General features: G+C 49.7%; 1 protein-coding gene across 1 annotated transcript in view; it reads right to left on the reverse strand.

Annotated features, from left to right (window-relative positions):
* The window catches only part of cstf3 (cleavage stimulation factor, 3' pre-RNA, subunit 3), a 253,102-nt gene that overhangs the window by 25,233 nt on the left and 201,783 nt on the right, over positions 1-26,086 (reverse strand). Inside the window, exons 21-24 of the mRNA XM_072466274.1 lie at positions 21,294-21,410; positions 20,998-21,072; positions 15,832-15,975; positions 15,644-15,746 (exon numbers count right to left, since the gene is read on the reverse strand). Of these exons, the coding sequence (XP_072322375.1) occupies positions 15,644-15,746; positions 15,832-15,975; positions 20,998-21,072; positions 21,294-21,410 (439 nt within the window). The remainder of the gene's footprint in view (positions 1-15,643; positions 15,747-15,831; positions 15,976-20,997; positions 21,073-21,293; positions 21,411-26,086) is intronic.

Raw genomic sequence — 26,086 nt, forward strand, 5'->3', positions numbered from 1 at the left:
AGGGTGTATACGTGTAATACAAGTCCCCACTCTCCCGATGGTACCGCCCCCCCCGCTGCCCACCCCCTCCCCCATGCCCTCAGTGATCCTCGATGTGCTTGGTCTTCCTAGCTCTACCACTACGTCTAGGTGTCTCGCCAGAATGCACATCTGAGGTGGAGGCTGCAAACTGCTTACCTCATCCTGTGGCTTCGATGCCCCTGGCAGGTGTCCTCTGGGGGCTCCGAGGCCGGAGGGCCCTGGCGCACTTGTCAACGGCACATGCACAGCCGTGTCTCTCTATCCTGTGTGCTGGCTGAGACGCGGCCTCAACAGAGAGGTGGAACCCAGGGGAGTTGGTGGCCGCCGTCGTCACTCCATGGGACAGGTCCAGGTTGGCACTCAGTGCCCCCTCCTACCGCCCGGTGCCCATAGGGCTCTGGGGTCACCTTGGGATGGAGGGGCAGCTGGTATGAGCCCCGGCTGCCCTGGCATCATCTGGCTCTGCCAGCCTTGGCAGTTCCCCATGGTCGGCACCATAGTGTCGACGCCCTCAGCAATGCTCCTCAGTGACTGGGCCATGCTCTGCAGTGCCTCAACAAAGCCCACCTGCAACTGGGCCAAGCTCCGCAGTGCCTCGGACATTCCCATCTGAGAGCGGGACAGGTCCTGCAGAACCTCATCAAGGTCAGCCTGGTACTGGGTGACAACCCCCAGTGAGGCAGACATATTGCAGAGACCCTCAGCCATGGCCTTGGACACATTCACTAATGGTGCCGACGCCATGCACCAGGCTCTCTACTGCGGTTGCCACCCTAGCAGTGTTGGCCTCGGTGCCACGGATTGCTGCCGACAGCTGCTGCGCCCATAGCCTCTGGGACTCCTCCAATCGGCTATGGATCTGCTGGAGTGATGCTTGTCATAATGTCCACTCATGTATATAATGAGATGCAGACAGGCAGTGCTTGACACACAGGATAACCAATGAACACACATGACACAGAACAACCAATCACCAGACAGGACACCACCACTATAAAGCCCAAAGGGCATTAAGACTCTCCCTCTCTCACAGGACACAGCTACTGAGATAGAGTGCACAAGCCAGTGAGCACCATCTCCATGTGGTAGAGAACTAGTCTGGTCAAGCCAGTAGGAGGTTATCAATTAGATTAATAGAATGTCAACCCACAGCAGATTATGTACAGCAACCAGCAAGTTCAATAAAACAGTGTTGGACCGACTTCCGGTGGCGGCGATGAGTGAGTGAGCCGCACGTTCGGTGGCTCTCACTCCGGCGGGATTTGAAGACCTGGTTCCCTGGTTTTGCGGGACTGTGGAGCGCTGGAAAGATGGCCACAGAAGTGCTGAGGAACGGGTAGAGCTGCATGGAACTGCGGAGAGCAGAAAGCACTGATAACGGGAGAGGAAGGGACAAAGGCAAGATGCAGGGAAAGCTGACCTGGGAGCAAAGATGGCGGACCTACGGACCTCGGACCCGGCGATCCAGCAGGCCCTGGAAAACATGCTGCAGGTGATAAAAAGCAGTTCTGAGTCGTTGAAGCGGGATAACTTGGACCCACTTCAGAAGGCAGTGGATCAGCTGAACCAGAGATTGGATGCGCAGGATGAAAAAGTTAAGGAGCTGGAGAGGCGGTGGAGGAGCAGGCGGATGCGCAGACGATTGCTGCGCTAGAAGTCAATGGGCTGAAGGAGAGACAGAGAAGACTGCTGGACAGAGTGGAGGAGCTGGAAAATAGAGCCTGCAGCCAAAATCTGAGGATCATCGGCCTCCCGGAGGGGGCTGAGGGAGCCGATGCCACAGCGTTTGTGGCTGACCTGTTGATGCAGCTGATTGGGGCTGAAGCCTTTCCGCGACCGCCGGAGCTGGAGGGGGCACACAAAGTACAGGCGAGGCAGATGCGTCCGGGGGTCCCCCCTGTCTAATGGTGATCAGGTTGCACAGGTTTGTGTAGAAGGAGCGGGTGTTGCAGTGTGCAAAGAGCGCTAAGAGCAGCACGTGGAATAACAGTGTTCTTCGCATTTACCAGGACCTAAGCCAGGAGATGGCCAGGCGTCGAGCAGCCTTTAAACAAGTTAAGGAGGTGCTATTTAAAAAGCACATGACGTTTGGTCTGCTCTTCCCATCTCGTCTTTGGGTCACGCATCAGGACCAACACCACTACTTCTCCGAGCCTGAAGAAGTGATGGACTTAGTGAGGGATCAGGGGCTGGTCCCGTAAAAAGGACCCACGGACGCATGCTAGGGTCCGAGAGTTACCGTTTGGGGGGATGCCTACTGTGCCTGGACTGTCGGTCGACTGTTTACTGCTTTAAAGGTGCCATGTGTTGTATTTTTTGGGCAGCTTTTGCCTACAGGGGGTGCGGGGGATCCCCCTTTCGTATGTTCTTTTCCTTTTTTGGTGCTTTTCTCGTTTTTCTGCTGTTGTTGGTGCCTTTTATCATGTTCTCTGGGGGTGCTGGAGCTTTCATTGTAACATAGGGGTGGCCTGTCAGCAATGGGGATTAAAGATGTTGGTTGAGGGTTTTCGTTTTTTATGTTTATGGTTTTTATGTTTGGTATTGGGTGGGTGATGTATGGGTACGGGGTTACGGTGTTGTTATTGCATTAATGCTCAGAAAGGAATGTGGGTTAACACTTATCTGTGTACACAGCTGGAACTGTACTGTACCTGGAGCAGCCTCGCGCTGCTGTTTGATGTTTCCAGCTTGTTTGATCTTTCCCATTTTAGTGAGGCTGCTCCAGTGGGTCGGAGTGGGGGATGGTGTGTTGATGAGTGGAGAGATGAGGTCGGGGAAACAATGGGAGTGAGACAAGTGGGCGCCGGAGGGATGAGTCACCGGGCTAGCAGATTGGCTAGTCAAGGGAGTCAGGTGGGGGGGGCGAGAATACAGCCAGTAGATGGCAGGGGTGGAGCTATCGGGAGATGTTGCTAGTGGGGAGGGAGCTAAGTTATTCTGCTGACATGGGAGGGGTCTGAAGTAGGTAATGGAGAGGAGGTCGGGGATGGAGGCGGCCAAGAGGCGAGCCAAGAGCGGCACGGCGCATGGGCCGGGGGCTGGCCCAAGAAAGGTTATGGCTGACCGGCGGTGGGGGGGGCCCAACCAGGCTGATCACCTGGAATGTCAGAGAACTAAATGGGCCAGTTAAAAGGGCGCGTGTGTTCGCGCACTTGCGGGCTCTAAAGGTGGACGTAATTATGTTGCAGGAGACACATTTGAAAGTGTCGGACCAGACTAGGCTAAGGAAGGGCTGGATCAGCCAGGTCTTCCACACGGGCTTGGATTCTATGTCCAGGGGGGGTAGCAATTATGATCAATAAGCGGGTTCAATTTGAGGCGGAGGGCGTAATCGCAGACGGCGGGGGCAGATTCCTGATGGTAAGGGGCAAGCTGGAGGGAAGGGGAGTGGTGCTGGTGAACATATATGCTCCGAACTGGGACAACGCTGACTTTATTAAAAGAGTGCTGGGGAAGATCCCAGACCTAGACTCACGCAAGTTGATTGGGGGGGGGGGGGGGGGGGGGGGACGGGGGACTTTAATACGGTCCTCGACCCGGTGCTAGACCGGTCATGTCCCTGAACGGGTAGGCTCCCAGCAATGGCAAGGGAGCTGAAAGGGTTCATGGAGCAAATGGGGGCAGTGGGCCCATGGAGAGCCGGACAGCCGACGGGAAAGGGTTACTCGTTCTACTCGCATGTTCGTAAAGTATACTCTAGGATTGATTTTTTTTATCGTGAGCAGGGACTGCGTAGGGGAGGTAAAGAATACGGAATACCCAGCAATCACTATTTCGGACCATGCCCGCACTGGGTGGACCTGCAGGTCGGTGGGGCGAATTACCAACGCCCGCAATGGAGGTTAGACGTAGGACTGCTGTCGGAGGACGGGATATGTGAGAGACTGCGGAAGTGTATGCAAAATTACTTGCAGGTGAACGATACGGGGGAGGTTTCAGCAGCGACCCTGTGGGAGGCGCTGAAGGCAGTAGTGAGGGAGGAGCTGATCTCAATTCGGACTCACAGGGATAAAATGGATAGATTGGTTAAGGAGATTCACCGGATAGAAGAGGAGCATGCGGGGTCCCCGGGGGAGGACCTACACAGGGAGAGACGAAGACTGCAGGCGGAACTGGGAGTGCTATCCACGAGTAGAGCCGTGGAACAGCTTAGGAAGGCAAGGGGTGTGGTGTATGAGCATGGGGAGACAGCCAGCAGATTGCTAGCGCAGCAACTCAGGAAGAGGGAGGCGGTCAGGGAAATAAGTAGGGTGGTGGACGGCGAGGGGATCAGAGTGGAGGACCCGTCAGGACTGAATAAGGTGTTTCGGGACTTTTATCGTAAGCTCTACACTTCAGAACCCCCGGAGGAGCCGGAGGAGATGAGACGGTTCCTGAACGGATTAACCTTCCCAAAAGTAGGCGCGGGACTAGTGGAAGGGCTGGGGCCCCCGATTAGAACGGAAGAGGTACAGGGGGGCCTAATGGCCATGCAGTCGGGGAAAGCCCCGGGGCCGGATGAATACCCAGTAGAGTTTTACAAGAAGTTCTCGGAAATAGTGAGACCGGTCTTGACTAGGGTTTTTAATGAGGTGAGGGACAGAGGGACCTTGCCGCCGCCGATGTTGCAGGCCACCATCTCGCTGATATTGAAGCGGGACAAGGACCCGGAATCCTGCGGGTCATACAGGCCGATCTCCCTGATCAATGTAGATGCCAAGCTCCTGGCAATTAGAATTGAGGACTGCGTACCGGAGGTGATTAGGGACGATCAGACAGGGTTTGTGAAAGGCAGGCAGCTGACCACTAACTTGAGAAGATTGCTTAATGTGATCATGATGCCCCCGACGGGCAAGAAGGTGGAGGTGGTGGTGGCAATGGACGCTGAGAAGGCCTTCGACCGGGTGGAGTGGGGCTATTTGTGGGAGGTACTCGGACGGTTCGGGGAGGGACTGATTAATTGGGTCAGACTCTTGTACCAGGCCCCAAAAGCTAGCGTAAGGACGAACAGGATGTCAGATTATTTCAGGCTACATCGCGGGACCAGGCAGGGATGCCCGCTCTCCCCGTTGCTGTTCGTGCTGGCCATAGAACCGTTAGCGATTGCGCTGAGAGCTGCAAAGGGGTGGAAGGGAATGACTGTGTGGGGGGGGGGGGGGGGGGGGGGGGGGGGGGCACAGGGTCTCTCTCTATGTGGATGATCTGCTCCTGTATGTGTCGGACCCACTGGCCGGGATGGAAAATATACTGGAAACATTGAGGAAGTTCGGCCGGTTCTCAGGGTACAAATTAAATATGGCCAAGAGTGAGATGATTTTGGTGCAGGCAAGGGGCCAGGAGAATAGACTGAAGGAGCTGCCATTTAGGCTGGTTGGGGAAAGTTTTCGGTACTTGGGGATACAGATGGCACAAGACTGGGAGTTTCGGAGATGGGATGCACTTCCGCTGTCACTTGCGGGGAGGGTGCAGACGGTAAAGATGACAATCCTCCCTAGATTCCTGTTCATCTTCCAGTGCCTCCCGATCTTTATCAAACGGTCCTTCGTCAAAAGGACCGGCAAAATCATCATGAGCTTTGTCTGGGCGGGAAAATCCCCACAGGAAGGCGATGCTTGAAAGGAGCCGCAGCGAGCGGGGACTGGTATTGCCGAGCCTGATCAACTACTACTGGGCGGCTAACATAGCCATGATAAGAAAGTGGATGGTGGGTACGGGGTCTTTTTGGGAGCGGGTGGAGACGGCTTCGTGTAGGGGCACCAGTTTGGTCACGGCTCCCCTACCGCTTGCGCCGGCCAGGTACTCCACCAGCCCGGTAGTGGGGGCGGCCCTGCGGATTTGGGGCCAGTGGAGAAAGCATGCAGGGGAGGTGGGGGCGTTGGTCTGGAGATATGGGGGGATAAACAGGCGGGGAGTGTAGGTGGGAGAGGAGCGGGTATGTGCATTGTGGTTTGGTTGAAATGTTGGTTTTCTGTTGATGTTTGCATATTTCTGTAATCTGTAACTGTTTACAATGCCAAAAAATACCTCAATAAAATTGTTTGTTAAAAAAAAAAAGAAGTGTCGGACCATCTCCTGTGTCGGAAGCCTGTCTCTAGTTTCACTGCATCCAGTTGCAGTCAACGTTGAACCAACTCACTTAACACATCATGGTACCAGGGAGCTATTAATTCTAACAAACCTACCTCGAGTGAATCTCCAACGACCAGCAAGCAGCCATCCAGCAGCATGAAAAGGATCCAGCCCCCTTCGCAACTCCGGATCTCCGGCAACCTCGGCGCCAACTGGAAAGTCTTCAAACAGAGGTTCCTCCTGTACATTGAGGCCTCCGACCTCGAGGCAGCATCGGATGCCAGAAAGATCGCGCTGTTCCTGTCGACTGTGGGGGATCAAGCCATCCACATCTATAACTCGCTCACGTTTACCAATGGCGAAGACAAGACAAAGTTCAAGAAAGTCCTGCTGAAATTCAACAGCCACTGCGAAATTGAGGTGAATGAGAGCTTTGAACGGTACATCTTCCAACAGAGGCTTCAGGGTAAGGATTAACCTTTTCAGTCCTTCTTGACCCATCTCCGCATCCTAGCGCAGTCATGTAATTATGACTTGACGGCTGATTCCATGATCCGGGATCAGATCGTTTTCGGGGTCCAGTCCGACTCCCTGCGGGAGCAGCTCCTCAAAATCAAACAGTTGACTTTCTCCGTCACCATCGAAACGTGCGTTGTCCATGAGCATGCCAGAAATCGTTACTCCTGCATCAGGGCGGCAGAAACTGCAACACTGGCCTCCCACGAGGCAGAAAGGGTGCAGGCCATCACAAAAATGCAAGGCCTGAGCATCGAGGAGAGTGGCCATTTTGCGTGCTTTTCCCGGGTCCCTATGCATGCGCGCCACGACCGGGTGGACGATGAGGCCGAAGACCCTAATGCGTATGTGCGAACGTCGGCCGACCGCACTGCGCATGCGCGATGGCGCACAGAACGCGCTGACATCAGCGTCATGACGTGGTCAAATTGTGGCTCCGCCCATTTAAAGCGGCAATGTCCAGCCAAAGGAAGGCAATGTCTGCAGTGTGGAAAGCCTGGGGATTGTGCGGCCTTCTGCAGGTCCGCTCCACCGAGCAACAGCCAGCGATCCCAGCTGCAGCGCAGACGTGTCCGCTGCGTACTGCAAGGCATGCAGGATTCTGATCCAGACAGCCCAACGGACCCCGATGCCGACTGCCTCGAGTCTCCATATCGGGTGGGCATCATCACTTCACGCGAGCTGGTCTCCACCGCGCTTGCAAACCGCCTTTCAATCCTGAGTGTGGATCCTGACGACGAGTGGTGTGCTGTCATCACGGTCAACCAGTCTCGTCAAGCGGTTGCTGTGCAAGGCTGCAGATTCAGCTTCGGATTTCAACCTGGCTCTGTTGGAATACAGGGCAACCCCTCTGTCGACTCTGTCCACGAGGCCACCGAAATGGCAGCAATCCCGCCTGTCCAGCCCCCCCCTCCACCTCTGAGGCGATCGACAAGAATTTGTCGCCCACCACAAAGACTGAATCCATAGACTTAAATCTTGCAACTTTTGTTCAGTTTGCTCGGTATCTGCACGACAGACACCTTCCCATGTACATATGTTCATTCACTTCCCACTTGTACATAGTCATACATGTATATACAGCCACGTTCCAAAATTTATTTTAAAAAGGGAAGATGTCATAATGTCCACTCATGTATATAGTGAGATGCAGACAGGCAGTGATTGACACACAGGATAACCAATCACCAGACAGGACACCACCACTATAAAACCCACAGGGCATTAAGACTCTCCCTCTCTCACAGGACACAGCTACTGAGATAGTTAGAGTGCACAAGCCAGTGAGCACCATCTCCATGTGGTAGAGAACTAGTCTGGTCAAGCCAGTAGGAGGTTATCCGTTAGATTAATAGAATGTCAACCCACAGCAGATTATGTACAGCAATCAGCAAGTTCAATAAAACAGTGTTGGACCATCTCCTGTGTCGGAAGCCTGTTTCTAGTTTCACTGCATCCAGTTGCAGTCAATTTGAACCAACTCACTTAACACATCAGTGCTGACATTTCCCTCTGAACGTCCTGGCTCCGGGTAAATCTGTACCACAGGCTCAGCATTAGGCTGGGACCCAGCGCTCGTCAAGTGCCTGCAATAGATGTTGTTTTTTGCTTGAGGCTCTATCCCTTCCCTGTCTTCTCACTTAAAATAAATCAGTCAGCGGCAGCACGGTGGCACAGTAGCTAGCCCTGCTGTCTCACGGCGTCGAGGTCCCAGGTTCGATCCCGGCTCTGGGTCACTGTCCGTGTGGAGTTTGCACATTCTCCCCGTGTTTGCGTGGGTTTCGCCCCCACAACCTAAAAATGTGCAGGTTAGGTGGATTGGCCACGCTAAATTGCCCTTTATTTGGAAAAAATGATTGGGTACGCTAAATATTTAAAAAAAAGATAAATCCGTCAGAATCTCATTCAAACGAGAACCAAGCTTTAAGCCTAAATTTTGTCCTATCAATGAAGTCACATACTTCCACTTCTGCCATCTCCACCAATGAAACGCTTATTCATTGATGGATTGCACTCTCCATTTCTTATCCATGTTGAGTTCCAATAGCACAAAGAAAACCACATTGTAGGACACTTAATGAAGCTTTGCTAACAGACTACCTAAAAAATAAGATTAGGATATTCACTTACTTAATGGTTCAATTTTCAATTCTAAAAATGTCAGAATAGAATGATCTCATCCTGATATTTTTTCTTTCACTAACATTTAACCGCAGTCAAAATTTCAAATTAATAAATCTAGACAACAACAAACTCAAAATTTTGGCTCAGAAATAAAAATCATTGGTCTCATTTGGAAATTGCCTCACGTTGTGACCTGACTCTAGGTCTGTAGTCAGCTACAGCTCGCTGTCCCAACCGATAACCCAATCCTCTAACCCTAAGTCCCCAACCCACACCCACAATCCTACAACTCTGTCCCAACTCACACCCACAAACCTCCAACTCTGTCCCAACTCACACCCGCAATCCTTCAACTCTGTCCCAACTCACACCACAATCCTCCAACAATGTCGCAACTCACACCCACAATCCTCCAACTCTGTCACAACTCACACCCACAATCCTCCAACTCTGTCCCAACTCACATCCACAAACCTCCAACTCTGTCCCAACTCACACCCGCAATCCTTCAACTCTGTCCCAACTCACACCACAATCCTCCAACAATGTCGCAACTCACACCCACAATCCTCCAACTCTGTCCCAACTCACACCCAAAAAGCTCCAACTCTGTCCCAACTCACACCCACAATCCTCCAACTCTGTCGCAATTCACACCCTCAATCCTCCAACTCTGTCGCAACTCACACCCACAATCCTCCAACTCTGTCCCAACTCACACTCACAATCCTCCAAATCTGTCGCAACTCACACCCACAATCCTCCAACTCTGTCGCAACTCACACCCTCAATCCTCCAACTCTGTCGCAACTCACACCCACAATCCTCCAACTCTGTCCCAACTCACATCCACAAACCTCCAACTCTGTCCCAACTCACACCTACAATCCTCCAACTCTGTCCCAACTCACACTCGCAATCCTCCAATTCTGTCCTAACTCACACCCACAATCCTCCAACTCTGTCCCAACTCACACCCGCAATCCTCCACACTGTCCCAACTCACACCCGCAATCCTCCACTCTGTCCCAACTCACACCCGCAATCCTCCAACTCTGTCCCAACTCACACCCACAAACCTCCAACTCTGTCCCAACTTACACCCACAATCCTCCAACTCTGTCCCAACATCCACCCACAATCCTCCAATTCTGTCCCAACTCACACCCACAATCCTCCAACTCTGTCGCAACTCACACCCTCAATCCTCCAACTCTGTCGCAACTCACACCCACAATCCTCCAACTCTGTCCCAACTCACATCCACAAACCTCCAACTCTGTCCCAACTCACACCTACAATCCTCCAACTCTGTCCCAACTCACACTCGCAATCCTCCAATTCTGTCCTAACTCACACCCACAATCCTCCAACTCTGTCCCAACTCACACCCGCAATCCTCCACACTGTCCCAACTCACACCCGCAATCCTCCACTCTGTCCCAACTCACACCCGCAATCCTCCAACTCTGTCCCAACTCACATCCACAAACCTCCAACTCTGTCCCAACTTACACCCACAATCCTCCAACTCTGTCCCAACTCACACCCTCAATCCTCCAACTCTGTCGCAACTCACACCCGCAATCCTCCAACTCTGTCCCAACTCACACCCACAATCCTCCACTCTGTCCCAACTCACACCCGCAATCCTCCAACTCTGTCCCAACTCACACCCGCAATCCTTCAAATCTGTCCCAACTCACACCACAATCCTCCAATTCTGTACCAACTCACACCCGCAATCCTCCACACTGTCCCAACTCACACCCGCAATTCTCCAACTCTGTCCTAACTCACACCCGCAATCCTCCACACTGTCCCAACTCACACCCGCAATTCTCCAACTCTGTCGCAACTCACACCCACAATCCGCCAACTCTGTTCCAACTCACACCCACAATCCTTCAACTCTGTCCCAACTCACACCCACAATCCTCCACTCTGTCCCAACTCACACCCGCAATCCTCCAACTCTGTCCCAACTCACACCCACAATCCTCCAACTCTGTCCCAACACCCACACAGAATCCTCCAATTCTGTCCTAACTCACACCCACAATCCTCCAACTCTGTCCCAGCTCACACCCGCAATCCTCCACTGTCCCAACTCACACCCGCAATCCTCCACACTGTCCCAACTCACACCCGCAATCCTCCAACTCTGTCGCAACTCACACCCACAATCCTCCAACTCTGTCCCAACTCACACTCACAATCCTCCAACTCTGTCGCAACTCACACCCACAATCCTCCAACTCTGTCGCAACTCACACCCTCAATCCTCCAACTCTGTCGCAACTCACACCCACAATCCTCCAACTCTGTCCCAACTCACATCCACAAACCTCCAACTCTGTCCCAACTCACACCAACAATCCTCCAACTCTGTCCCAACTCACACTCGCAATCCTCCAATTCTGCCCTAACTCACACCCACAATCCTCCAACTCTGTCCCAACTCACACCCGCAATCCTCCACACTGTCCCAACTCACACCCGCAATCCTCCACTCTGTCCCAACTCACACCCGCAATCCTCCAACTCTGTCCCAACTCACATCCACAAACCTCCAACTCTGTCCCAACTTACACCCACAATCCTCCAACTCTGTCCCAACATCCACCCACAATCCTCCAATTCTGTCGCAACTCACACCCTCAATCCTCCAACTCTGTCGCAACTCACACCCGCAATCCTCCAATTCTGTCCCAACTCACACCCACAATCCTCCACTCTGTCCCAACTCACACCCGCAATCCTTCAACTCTGTCCCAACTCACACCACAATCCTCCAATTCTGTACCAACTCACACCCGCAATCCTCCACACTGTCCCAACTCACACCCGCAATTCTCCAACTCTGTCCTAACTCACACCCGCAATCCTCCACACTGTCCCAACTCACACCCGCAATTCTCCAACTCTGTCGCAACTCACACCCTCAATCCTCCAACTCTGTCGCAACTCACACCCACAATCCGCCAACTCTGTTCCAACTCACACCCACAATCCTTCAACTCTGTCCCAACTCACACCCACAATCCTCCACTCTGTCCCAACTCACACCCGCAATCCTCCAACTCTGTCCCAACTCACACCCGCAATCCTCCAACTCTGTCCCAACTCACATCCACAAACCTCCAACTCTGTCCCAACTTACACCCACAATCCTCCAACTCTGTCCCAACATCCACCCACAATCCTCCAATTCTGTCGCAACTCACACCCTCAATCCTCCAACTCTGTCGCAACTCACACCCGCAATCCTCCAATTCTGTCCCAACTCACACCCACAATCCTCCACTCTGTCCCAACTCACACCCGCAATCCTCCACTCTGTCCCAACTCACACCCGCATTGCTCCAACTCTGTCCCAACTTACACCCGCAATCCTCCACTCTGTCCCAACTCACACCCGCAATCCTCCAACTCTGTCCCAACTCACATCCACAATCCTCCAACTCTGTCCCAACTCACACCCGCAATCCTCCACTGTCCCAACTCACACCCACAATCCTCCACTCTGTCCCAACTCTCACCCGCAATCCTCCACTCTGTCCCAACTCACACCCACAATCCTCCACACTGTCGCAACTCACACCCGCAATCCTCCAACTCTGTCCGAACTCACACCCACAATCCATAACTCTATCCCAACTCACACCCACAATCCTCCAACTCTGACCCAACTCACACCCACAATCCTCAAACCCTCAGTCCCCAACTCACACCCGCAATCGTCCAACTCTGTCCCAACTCACACCCACAATCCTCCAACTCTATCCCAACTCACACCCACAATCCTCCAACTCTATCCCAACTCACACTCACAATCCTCCAACTCTGTCCCAACTCACACCTACAATCCTCCAACTCTGTCCCAACTCACACCCACAATCCTCCAACCCTCAGTCCCAACTCACACCCACAATCCTCCAACTCTCCCAACTCACACCCGCAATCCTCCAACTCTGTCCCAACTCACACCCACATTCCTCTAACTCTGTCCCAAATCACACCCACAATCCTCCAACTCACACCAGCAATCCTCCAACTCTATCCCAACTCACACCCTCAATGCTCCAATCCACAGTCCCCACCTCACACCCACAATCCTTCAACTCTATCCCCACTCACACCCACAATCCTCCAACTCTGTGCCAACTCACACCTGCAATCCTCCAACTCTGACCCAACTCACACCCACAGTCCTCCAACTCACACCCACAATACTCCAACTCTGTCCCAACTCACACCCACAATCCTCCACCTCTGTCCCAACTCACATCCGCAATCCTCCAACTCTGTCCCAACTCACACCCACAATCCTCCAACTCTGACCCAACTCACACCCGCAATCCTCCAACTCTATCTCAACTCACACCCAGAATCCTCCAACTCTGTCCCAACTCACACCCGCAATCCTCCACTCTGTCCCAACTCACACCCGCAATCCTCCACTCTGTCCCAACTCACACCCGCAATCCTCCACTCAGTCCCAACTCACACCCGCAATTCTCCAACTCTGTCCTAACTCACATCCGCAATCCTCCACTCTGTTCCAACTCACACCCACAATCCTCCACACTGTCGCAACTCACACCCGCAATCCTCCAACTCTGTCCGAACTCACACCCACAATCCATAACTCTGACCCAACTCACACCCACAATCCTCAAACCCTCAGTCCCCAACTCACACCCGCAATCGTCCAACTCTGTCCCAACTCACACCCACAATCCTCCAACTCTATCCCAACTCACACCCACAATCCTCCAACTCTATCCCAACTCACACTCACAATCCTCCAACTCTGTCCCAACTCACACCTACAATCCTCCAACTCTGTCCCAACTCACACCTACAATCCTCCAACTCTGTCCCAACTCACACCCACGATCCTCCAACCCTCAGTCCCAACTCACACCCACAATCCTCCAACTCTCCCAACTCACACCCGCAATCCTCCAACTCTGTCCCAACTCACACCCACATTCCTCTAACTCTGTCCCAAATCACACCCACAATCCTCCAACTCACACCAGCAATCCTCCAACTCTATCCCAACTCACACCCTCAATGCTCCAATCCACAGTCCCCAACTCACACCCACAATCCTTCAACTCTATCCCAACTCACACCCACAATCCTCCAACTCTGTGCCAACTCACACCTGCAATCCTCCAACTCTGTCCCAACTCACACTCGCAATCCTCCAACTCTGTCCCAACTCACACCCACAATCCTCCAACTCTATCTCAACTCACACCCAGAATCCTCCAACTCTGTCCCAACTCACATCCGCAATCCTCCAACTCTGTCCCAACTCACACTCGCAATCCTCCAACTCTGACCCAACTCACACCCGCAATCCTCCAACTCTATCTCAACTCACACCCAGAATCCTCCAACTCTGTCCCAACTCACACCCACAATCCTCCAACTCTGACCCAACTCACACCCACAATCCTTGAACCCTCAGTCCCGAACTCACACCCGCAATCGTCCAACTCTGTCCCAACTCACACCCGTAATCCTCCAACTCTGTCCCAACTCACAACCACTATCCTCCAACTCTGTCCCAACTCACACCCACAATCCTCCAACTCTGTCCCAACTCACACCCACAATCCTCCAACTCTGTCCCAACTCACAACCACAATCCTCCAACTCTGTACCAACTCACACCCACAATCCTCCAACCCTGAGTCCCAACTCACACTCACAATCCTCCAACTCTGTCCCAGCTCACACCTGCAATCCTCCAACTCTGTCCCAACTCACACCTACAATCCTCCAACTCTGTCCCAACTCACACCCACAATCCTCCAACCCTCAGTCCCAACTCACACCCACAATCCTCCAACTCTGTCCGAACCCACCTCGCGTACCCTCAACCCTCTGTACCAACACGCGATCCTCTAACCCTCTGTCCCAACCCGCGATTCTCTAACCCTCTGTCCCAATCCGCGATCTTCCTATTCATAGAATCGTAGAATTTACAGTGCAGAACGAGGCCATGTCTGCACCGGCTCTTGCAAAGAGCACCCTACCCAAGCCCACGCCTCCACCCTATCCCCATAACCCAGTAACCCCACCCAACAATAAGGGCAATTTTGGACATTAAGGGCAATTTAGCTTGGCCAATCCATATCTTTAGACTGTGGGGGGAAACCAAAGCACCCGGAGGAAACCCACGCACACACTGGGAGAACGTGCAGACTCCGCACAGACAGTGACCCAAGCTGGGATTTGAACCTGGGACCCTGAAGCTGTGAAGCAATTGTGCCAACCACTATGCTACCGTGCTGCCCACGGTATCTGCATCTATCGTACCTGCTGTTCCTTGCATGGTGACAGAACATTCAGTCATCTTCGTATCACCCTCTACAATTACCCCTTGAAACCTTTTACCTTCCTACTGTTGTTATAAAGTGGACTCAAATCTACCTCTTTCAATTCTGCCTTTTGGCCAGCTTTCTAAATCCTCTATTACTTAGTTGTCTTTCTCACATTTTGGGACAGTTTTATTATGTGAAAGTTGCTGTACAATTGCACTTGATTGCAATTATTTCTTATATGACATTGCTGAATGGTGATGCAGGGAAGGAAAGCCAGAAATATATATATTTTTCTCATTTTTATTCACGATGGTTCTAAAGATGCTTTTACACTGTGCAGAATCTGTGATTTCGGCCTGCATGTCTCCTGTATTTGGCTGCAAGGTGGAACCTGCTGGGACGCATGGAGACCAATCACTGGCAAGACCCAGCAAATTCCACAGGCTTAATTTCAGGCTGCAGTCCCACTGTACCTCGCACAATGCAAGTTTAATCAATTTGTTCCAAATCCATTGTCAAAAACAGGCACACACCTTTCTCTCACATGTCTAAAGAATAGCTGACAGTTGCAAATGGGATACAGTTCTTACCATTGAGATGAGAAAGGTAGTCAATGTAAGCCAATATGTATTCTGGAATGTCTCCATACTTCTTTAAACCCAGCTCAAATATCTTGAAGGCCACTGCCTTGTCCTGAAAGGGAGCAGAGAAAGCAGTTATATATAGGCAGTCCCATGGTTCAGAGCTGTGAACCTCAGGATAGGACCAGCAAGCTCACCTTACTGCAGTAGTATTCCATCAGCGCAGCAGACACATAGACATGATGCCGTGTTCTGGGATCTTCCCTTGCCTTCTTAAATATGGATCGACCAGACTTGATACCCTCTGCTCTCCGTGCAAATTTCATGTATTGAATGTATACCTTCAATGCAAACAACAGAATATTAATTTACATTAAAAGTAAATCATACGCTTCTCAGTTTTAAATTATGGGTATGATTGGTCCAGAGCCTTGAAGATTCCATATCCACCGCTAGCATGTGCTAATTAATTTTGCACATCTCGGACAGAAGGGGTACTAGAAACTGTCCTCAATATTCCCAGATTAACAAGGGTGAGGTGATATGCTCACTACAGAATGCTGTTCAGGAAACCATGCTGGAACTCATGGAAACACAGGATTAAGCATGCAGGTTAGATAGGCCACTGGAAGCCATCTTCTTGGCTTAGATAGGAAGAATTTGCTGAAAAGAGACATCTGTTGATGAGATGTTTTGTCTTGCACCCAGCAGAATAAATGCAAAAAATACCAAACTTCAAACGATTATAATATACTTGACCAGTCCATAGTTGCAAAATCCAAAATAAAATGTCCACTGTTCGCGGTGATTCCATGATTAGGCAGCACTTGCTGAACAATCTTTAAAAAAAAAATTTAGAGCTTCCAATTCTTTTTTCTCCCCCCATTAAGGGGCAATTTAGCGTGGCCAATCCACCTACCCTGCACATCTTTTGAGTTATGGGGGTGAGACCCATGCATACATGGGGAGAATGTGCAAACTCCACACGGATAGTGACCCGGGGCTGGGATCGAACTCGGGTACTCGGCACCGTGAGGCAGCAGTGCTAACCACTGCGCCACTGTACTACCCTCTAGCTGAGCAATCTTCAGTGTGCTCACAGCTACACTGACAGTCAATTCAAGATAATCAGTTAAACTCGTATTATAGCTCCTTTACACTTGCAAGGGGCACCATACATTCACACACAGCACATTCACACACAGCGACCCATTCTCTGCAAACAAAAGGAATATGTTCAAGCCTGGTGTCTTTTTGAATTACCCAGGATCTTGGGGAGCCTATAGTTCTCTGTTGCTTTCTCCATTGCAATGCCATAGCCAATCAGAGCCAATTAGCCAGTCAACTAGCATCCTTTTCCCATGTAGTATAAATTGTTGACATTGTTTGAAATTTGGTATTCTTGCCTTTGTCCTGATGAGTGCAAGACATAACGTTTCTCTCTTTTCAGCAGTATTCAAGTTCTATACAAGTGAATGTATGAAGAATAGATACTTGGGTAATGTGATGAAAAACTGGTGACACTGGAGCGATTGTACAATAGCTACTGAAGTTCTAAATTCACAGTGAGCGTTACAGCTTTTTATTAGGTGATGGTATTAAAGGTGACAGAACCAAGGCAGGAAATTGAATTAAGATGCAGAGGTAGCACAGTGGGTAGGACTGTTGCTTCATAGCTCCAGGGTCCCAGGTTTGATCCTTGGCTTGGATCACTGTCTGTGTGGAGTCTGCACGTTCTCCGTGTGTCTGCGTGAGTTTCCTCCGGGTGCTCCGGTTTCCTCCCACAAGACTTGCTTATAGAATCATAGAATTTACAGTGCAGAAGGAGGCCATTCAGCCTATCGAGTCTGCACCGGCCCTTGGAAAGAGCACCCTACTTTGGCCCCACACCTCCATCGTAACCCAATAACCTCTCATAACCTTTTTGGACTCTAAGGGCAATTTGGAATAGCCAATTCACCTAACCTGCACATGTTTGGACGGTGGGAGGAAACCGGAGCACCCGGAGGAAACCCACGCAGACATGGGGAGAACGTGCAAACTCCACACAGACATTGACCCAAGCCGGGAATCGAACCTGGGACCGTGGAGCTGTGAAGCAACTGTGCTAACCACTATGCTGCCCTGATTCTATGACTCACCAGGGGAAGGCAGCAGTAGCCAGGTTCATGGCACCGTGGCTGGCTCTGCTGCGCAGCAGGGCAGGAAAAAGAGTGGTAGAGCTATAGTGACAGGGGATTTGAATGTAAGGGGAGGTTTAAAAAAAAAAAATTTAGAGTATCCAATTCATATTTTCCAATTAAGGGGCAATTTAGCATGTCCAATCCACCTACCTTGCGCATCGTTTTGGGTTGTGGCGGTGAAACCCCCGCAAACACGGGGAGAATGTGCAAACTCCACACGGACAGTGACCCAGAGCCGGGATCGAACCTGGAACCTGGGACCCCTGCGCTGTGAGACTGCACTGCGCCACCGTGCTGTCCGGAATGTAAGGGGAGTTGACAGACGTTTCTGTGTCGCAAACGAGACTCCAGGAAGGTATGTTGCCTCCTGAGTGAAAGGGTCCTGGATGTTTCAGAGCGGCTGCAGGACATTCTAAATCGGTAGGGTGAACAGCCAGCTGTTGTGGTGCAGTTAGGATATAAACTAAAAAGTAGGACCTCAAAGGTAGTAATCTCAGTATTGCTACCAGTGCCACGTGCTAGACAAGAGTAGGAATGACAGGATAGACAGGATGAATGCGTGGCTTGAGAGATGGTGCAGGAGGGAGGGATTCAGATTTTTGGGACATTGGAACCAGTTCTGGGACCATTACAAATTGGACAGTCTACACCTGGGCAGGACTGGAACCAATGTCCTAGGGGGGTTGTTTGCTAGCGCTGTTGGGGAGGGTTTAAACTAATGTGGCAGGGGATGGTAACCAATGCAGGAAGTCAGATGGTAGTAAAGAAAGGATAGAAACAAAAGCTAGTAAGGAGAAACGTGGAAGGCAGTGAAACAGATTGAACTGTCTAGTATGGCAGGGGGTGGGAGCCAGAGCAGTAGGTCAGCGGGAGAAATAACCGAGGAAGAGCTACAGACTAAGGCCAGTGACATTAAGAGGAAGAGCAGGCAGGGAGTGGTTGGTCAACTCAGCGGGGCTGGTGGGCTGAAGTGCATTAGGTTCAATGCGAGGAGTATTTCAGGTAAGACAAATGAACTTCGAGCTTGGTATGTGGAAGCTCCTCATTAGTATGTGGAATTATAGAATCTAAGCAGAAACTTAGAGTGTGCGGCCTCAACTGGGACCTGGGATTCATGTTGCATTACATTCATCCCCCACCATCTGGCCTGGGCTTGCGAAATCCAACCAACTGTCCTGGCTTGAGACAATTCACACCTCTTTAACCTGGGGTTACCCTTATCTCTGGATCTGTAAAGACTTAATTACCTGCAAATGCTCGCATTCTAAGCATTGTCTGGCATCTTTGAATTTGTCTATATATATGTTTCTGGAACATACCTCTTCATTCACCTGAGGAAGGAGCAGTGCTCCAAAAGCTAGTGTTTGAAACAAACCTGTTGGACTTTAACCTGGTGTTGTAAGACTTCTTACTGTGCTCACCCCAGTCCAACGCTGGCATCTCCACATCATAATTCTGTAAGTTTTAAGCTGCTTATGGAAAAGGACAAGAGTGGTCCTCAGGTGAAGGTGTTAGACTGGGGGAAGGCTAATTACAACAGCATTAGGCAGGATCTGGAGAGTGGTGACTGGGCGAGGCTGTTTGAGAGAAAATCAACATCCAGAGGCTTTCAAATGTCAGTTGATTAGAATTCAGGACCGGCATGTACCTGTGAAGACGAAAGATAAGGGTGGCAAGTATAGGGAACCCTGGATAATGAAGGATATTATGAATCTTGTCAAAAAGCAAAAGGAAGCATTCGTAAGGTCTAAAAGGCTTAGAACAGTTGAAGTCCTTGAAGAATATAAAGCAAGTAGGAAGGAACTTAAGGTAGCGGTTAGGAAGGCTAAAAGGGGTCATGAAATGTCATTGGCAAACAGGATTAACGAAAATCTTAAGGCGTTTTGTACATATGTAAAGAGCAAGAGGGTAGCCAGAGAAAGGGTTGGTCCATTTAAGGATACTGGAGGGAATCTATGTATGGAACCAGAGGAAATGGAAGAGATACTAAATAAATAATTTGCTTCATTATTCACCAAAGAGAAGGACTTGGTGGATGAGGAGTATAAGGTAGAGTCTGTAGATATTCTGAGTCGTGTTGATATTAATAAAGAGGTGTTGGGCATCTTAAAAAGCATTAAAGTAGATAAGTCCCCAGGGCCTTATGGGATCTACCCCAGAATACTGCGGGAGGCAAGAGAGGAAATTGCTGGGGCTTTGACAGTAATCTTTGTGTCCTCATTGTCGAGAGGTGAAGTTCCAGAGGACTGGAGAGTAGCCAATGTTGTTCCATTGTTTAAGAAGGGCAGCAGGGATAATCCAGGAAATTATAGGCCGGTGAGCCTTACGTCAGTGGGAGGGAAAGTATTGGAAAAGATTCTTAGAGAAAGGATTTACTCACATTTGGAAACAATTGGACTTGTTCGTGATGGACAGCATGGTCTTGTGAAGGGGAGGTCGTGCCTCACTGATTTGATCGAGTTTTCCGAGTAAGTGACAAAGATGATAGATGTGGGAAAGGCAGTAGATGTTGTATACATGGACTTCAGTAAAGCCTTTGACAAGGTACCTCATGGTAGACTGGTACAAAAGGTGAAGTCACATGGGATCAGCGGAGAGCTGGCAAGTTGGATACAGAACTGGCTTGGGCACAGAAGACTGAGGGTAGCAGTAGAAGGGTGCTTTTCTGAATGGAAGGCTGTGACTAGCGGTGTTCCACAGGGATCAGTTCTGGGGCCTTTGTTGTTCGCGGTGTATATAAATGATTTGGGGGCGGCACGTGGCGCAGGTACGATAGTGGCATTGAAGGGACATCTAGACAAATATATGAATAGGGTGGGAATGGAAGGATACGGACTCCGTAAGTACAGACGGTTTTAGATTAGGCAGGTACCATGGTCGGCGCAGGCTTGGAGGGCTGAAGGGCCTATTCCTATTCTTTTATGTAAGCCTACGTGTGACAATAAATATTTTTGTTAATAAATCAGCTAACTGAATGGCAGAACAGGTTTGAAGGACTGCAAGACCTATTCCTGTTCTCATGTTTTTCCCTATATTTTTGACTTCTTTCTCCTGCCAAAGGTAGTTGTGGCTCTCCTTTGAACTTCTTGCAGGGACCTCACAATCACCCCCATATCTCTTTCCCATTTTTCATACATCATTCGTATTCATAAACTGAAAATAAACAAAAGTAATACTCACCAATGTTGGATCAATATCTTCGATGGCCAACAACCTATTGTATATGCTATGTACCTTTTCATATTTCAACCGACTCTTGAAAAAAGCAGAAGTGCGTCCATTAGTACTCGTAAAACAGGGGGCAGTGTCAATCTATCATCGAGTGCATGCTTTGGTAATTACATTGTTAAATTAATTGCCTTATTAAAGACAGGTTGGCTATGTTGACTGAACCTCCAAAAGAGTATAAATGGTCACAGCCACAATTAAGGCAGCATGTGTTTGATGTACTAGAGGACACGATAATCTCTACTCACTTCTTCATAGTCTGCGTAAGCAAAGTATAGCAGCATGTTCTTCTTTAACAAAGTGCTGATGGCCCGCTCATAGATGTTTGCAGCTTCATCACTGAACAGTTTTGCATTGTTCATGTCCTGCCACAAAGTAATATTTATTACACAAGCTCCTCAAATGAACCATTGCTAATCATTCTGCACAGTGGGAATTCTTATACAACTATGTGAAAGAGTTGCAAGCCAAAAGTTAATTCCAAGGGCAGGGTGGTGGCGCAGTGGTTAGCACTGCTGCCTCACGGCGCCGAGGTCCCAGGTTCGATCCCGGGTCTGGGTCACTGTCCGTGTGTACAAAGAACAAAGAAATGTACAGCACAGGAACAGGCCCTTCGGCCCTCCAAGCCCGTGCCGACCATGCTGCCCGACTAAACTACAATCTTCTACACTTCCTGGGTCCGTATCCCTCTATTCCCATCCTATTCATGTATTTGTCAAGATGCCCCTTAAATGTCACTATCGTCCCTGCTTCCACCACCTCCTCCGGTAGCGAGTTCCAGGCACCCACTACCCTCTGCGTAAAAAACTTGCCTCATACATCTACTCTAAACCTTGCCCCTCTCACCTTAAACCTATGCCCCCTAGTAATTGACCCCTCTACCCTGGGGAAAAGCCTCTGACTATCCACTCTGTCTATGCCCCTCATAATTTTGTATACCTCTATCAGGTCTCCCCTCCACCTCCTTCGTTCCAGTGAGAACAAACCGAGTTTATTCAACCGCTCCTCATAGCTAATACCCTCCATACCAGGCAACATTCTGGTAAATCTCTTCTGCACCCTCTCTAAAGCCTCCACATCCTTCTGGTAGTGTGGCGACCAGAATTGAACACTATACTCCAAGTGTGGCCTAACTAAGGTTCTATACAGCTGCAACATGACTTGCCAATTCTTATACTCAATGCCCCGGCCAATGAAGGCAAGCATGCCGTATGCCTTCTTGACTACCTTCTCCACCTGTGTTGCCCCTTTCAATGACCTGTGGACCTGTACTCCTAGATCTCTTTGACTTTCAATACTCTTGAGGGTTCTACCATTCACTGTATATTCCCTACCTGCATTAGACCTTCCAAAATGCATTACCTCACATTTGTCCGGATTAAACTCCATCTGCCATCTCTCCGCCCAAGTCTCCAAACAATCTAAATCCTGCTGTATCCTCTGACAGTCCTCATCGCTATCCGCAATTCCACCAACCTTTGTGTCGTCTGCAAACTTACTAATCAGACCAGTTACATTTTCCTCCAAATCATTTATATATACTACAAAGAGCAAAGGTCCCAGCACTGATCCCTGTGGAACACCACTGGTCACAGCCCTCCAATTAGAAAAGCATCCTTCCATTGCTACTCTCTGCCTTCTATGACCTAGCCAGTTCTGTATCCACCTTGCCAGCTCACCCCTGATCCCGTGTGACTTCACCTTTTGTACTAGTCTACCATGAGGGATCTTGTCAAAGGCCTTACTGAAGTCCATATAGACAACATCCACTGCCCTACCTGCATCAATCATCTTAGTGACCTCCTCAAAAAATTCTATCAAGTTAGTGAGACACGACCTCCCCTTCACAAAACCATGCTGCCTCTCACTAATACGTCCATTTGTTTCCAAATGGGAGTAGATCCTGTCTCGAAGAATTCTCTCCAGTAATTTCCCTACCACTGAAGTAAGGCTCACCGGCCTGTAGTTCCCTGGATTATCCTTGCTACCCTTCTTAAATAGAGGAACAACATTGGCTATTCTCAAGTCCTCCGGGGCATCCCCTGAAGACAGTGAGGATCCAAAGATTTCTGTCAAGGCCTCAGCAATTTCCTCTCCAGCCTCCTTCAGTATTCTGGGGTAGATCCCATCAGGCCCTGGGGACTTATCTACCTTAATATTTTTTAAGACACCCAACATCTCGTCTTTTTGGATCTCAATGTGACCCAGGCTATCTACACACCCTTCTCCAGACTCAATATCTACCAATTTCTTCTCTTTGGTGAATACTGATGCTAAGTATTAATTTAGTACCTCGCCCATTTCCTCTGGCTCCACACATAGATTCCCTTGCCTATCCTTCAGTGGGCCAACCCTTTCCCTGGCTACCCTCTTGCTTTTTATGTACGTGTAAAAAGCCTTGGGATTTTCCTTAACCCTATTTGCCAATGACTTTTCGTGACCCCTTCTAGCCCTCCTGACTCCTTGCTTAAGTTCCTTCCTACTTTCCTTATATTCCACGCAGGCTTCGTCTGTTCCCAGCCTTTTAGCCCTGACAAATGCCTCCTTTTTCTTTTTGACGAGGCCTACAATATCTCTCGTTATCCAAGGTTCCCGAAAATTGCCGTATTTATCCTTCTTCCTCACAGGAATATGCCGGTCCTGAATTCCTTTGCACATTCTCACCGTGTTTGAGTGGGTTTCACCCCCACAACCCAAAGATGTGCAGGGTAGGTGGACGGGCCACGCTAAAATTGCTCCTTAATTGGAAAAAATGAATTGGGTACTCTAAATTTATTTTTAAAAAGTTAATTCCAGCAATGCACCATAAAAATGTCAGTGTAGAAGATGTACGTCAGGGTTATTGAAAATAAGCCCCATGTTTTTGACACAACAAATTGCTCATCAGCTACCTGATGAGGATTATTTTAAACTACTCCTCAGAAGTAACAACAACAACTTGTATTTAATGTAGTACAATGTCCCACGGTGTTTCGGGGAACATTAAAAAACAAACTTTGGTACTAAGTCACATAAGGGGATATTAGGGCTGCTGACTAAACACCGGGTCAAACAGGCAGGTTTTAAGAAGCGCGTTAAAGAAGGAAAGCAATGTAGAGATAAGGGGCAGCATTTGTGAATTTTCAAAGTGCTGGCGAGGATTACTCAGCCAGGTTTGGGAGGGGGGGGGGGGAGGGGGGGGGAGGGGGGGGGGGGAAGAGAAAGAGGAGCTTAATCCCACCGGCAAAGCTGGGATTCAATGGGACCCCTTTCCCATTTTCCCTCCCGCCCCCCCCCCCCCCACTCAATGATCGGGGCATCCCATTCACACCACACAGGGCATCAGGGTGACACAACCCCCCCACGACCCTCAATCCTCACTGGCGCGTCAGGGCACCTCACCCCCCACCGCCATGCAAGCTCCAATGGGGTTTTCTCAAGGCCCCGGCCCCAGCATTGCCAACCTGTCACTGCCCCAAATCAGTGTCAACCTCACCCCCACCCGCCTTCCCCCACCTGCCCCCTTTCTGGGTGTGAACCTGAGTATGTCACCAGAGGGAGACAGGGAAGATCTCAAATCCCGTTAAAGTCCTCTCACGAGAGTTAGCGGCTATAACTGGACTTGCGCCCATGGCAATCGGGCGCTGAAACTTTGCTCAAGATGTTGTTGCAACCTAACCAGGGTATTTGAAGAGTCTCATCCCACAAATGTGATGAAATGCACTTGGAAAATGTTTGTGATTTTAGTGTCCTAAACCATCCCAAACATCTTCAGGATTATACCTTGGACTTTCATTGCTAAAAATTAAAGTTGACTTTTACATAAGATCAGGTTTACACTGGTTTATCCTGTCAGTTTTTTAAAAAAAAATTTAGTGTACCAATTATTTATTTTCTAATTAAGGGCAATTTAGCGTGGCCAATCCACTTAACCTGCACATCTTTGGGTTGTGGGGGTGAAACCCACGCAGACATGGGGAGAATGTGCAAACTCCACACGGACAGTGACCCAGAGCCGGGATCCAGTCAGTCTTAATGAGTGACTTAAAGGGGAGGGAATTCCAGAGCTTAGTGCCCCAAGTCGTTAAAAGCACATTACCAATAGTAGTGTGATTAAAATTGGGGATCCACAACAGGCCAAAATTGAACGTGAGCAGATATCTTGGAGGGATGTCAGGCTACAGGACATTGCAGAGATAGGAAGGTAACCTGACTGCTTATATGGAATGGAGGAGGGTGAAATCGGGGAACAACTCTTTTGTGAACTAGATTGGAGCGGTGAAATTAGAGAACAGTGGTCATCTGAAAGAAATCATATCCAGTTATACTTGGTATAATACATGGTAGGCAAATTGCACTTGCTTTAAGCAGTAAACTACAGGATAAAAGGGAAGCGTAAATGAAAACCATGTGTACCATATACAGGATGCACTGCAGGAACTTGCCAAAGCTTCTTCGACAACCTTCCAAACCTATAATCTCTAATACCTAGCAGCAGACGCATGATGATACCACCATCTGCAAGTTCTCTTTGGAGTCACACGCCAACATGACTTGGAACTGTATCGCCTTCCTTCACTGTCGCTGGGTCAAAATCCTGGAGCTCCCTCTTTAAAGCGTTATGACTACTTGGAATGTTGTAGTTCAAGAAGGTGGCTCACCACCATCTTTTAAAGGGCAATTCGGGATGAGCAGTAAATTCTGGGCTTGCTGGTGACATCCGCATGCCATAAATGAATAAGAACCAAAATTGGGAAGGTATAGCCAGAAATAAGCAGTCACAATAAAGGATCAGATACATGCCAACAGTGAGAAGCATTGGGAAGGAACATGCTGGAAAACAGCCAAGTGACAGTGAAGGCAGGAGCTATGGGCAATTACTAAATACAAACATTAATTCACAGTCGCTAAGATAATTCAGATATCAATAGTCCTAACACATTAGTGTTGATCAGAGCGTGCAGTCATCAGTTTTGTTTTTCAACAAGTCATGAAACATACATGGGCGGCACGGCAGCACAATGGTTGGCACTGTTGCTTCACAGCGCCAGGGACCCTGGTT

Source organism: Scyliorhinus torazame, chromosome 10, assembly GCF_047496885.1.
Source record: "Scyliorhinus torazame isolate Kashiwa2021f chromosome 10, sScyTor2.1, whole genome shotgun sequence".
In the NCBI taxonomy this organism is placed as follows: Eukaryota; Metazoa; Chordata; class Chondrichthyes; order Carcharhiniformes; family Scyliorhinidae; genus Scyliorhinus; species Scyliorhinus torazame.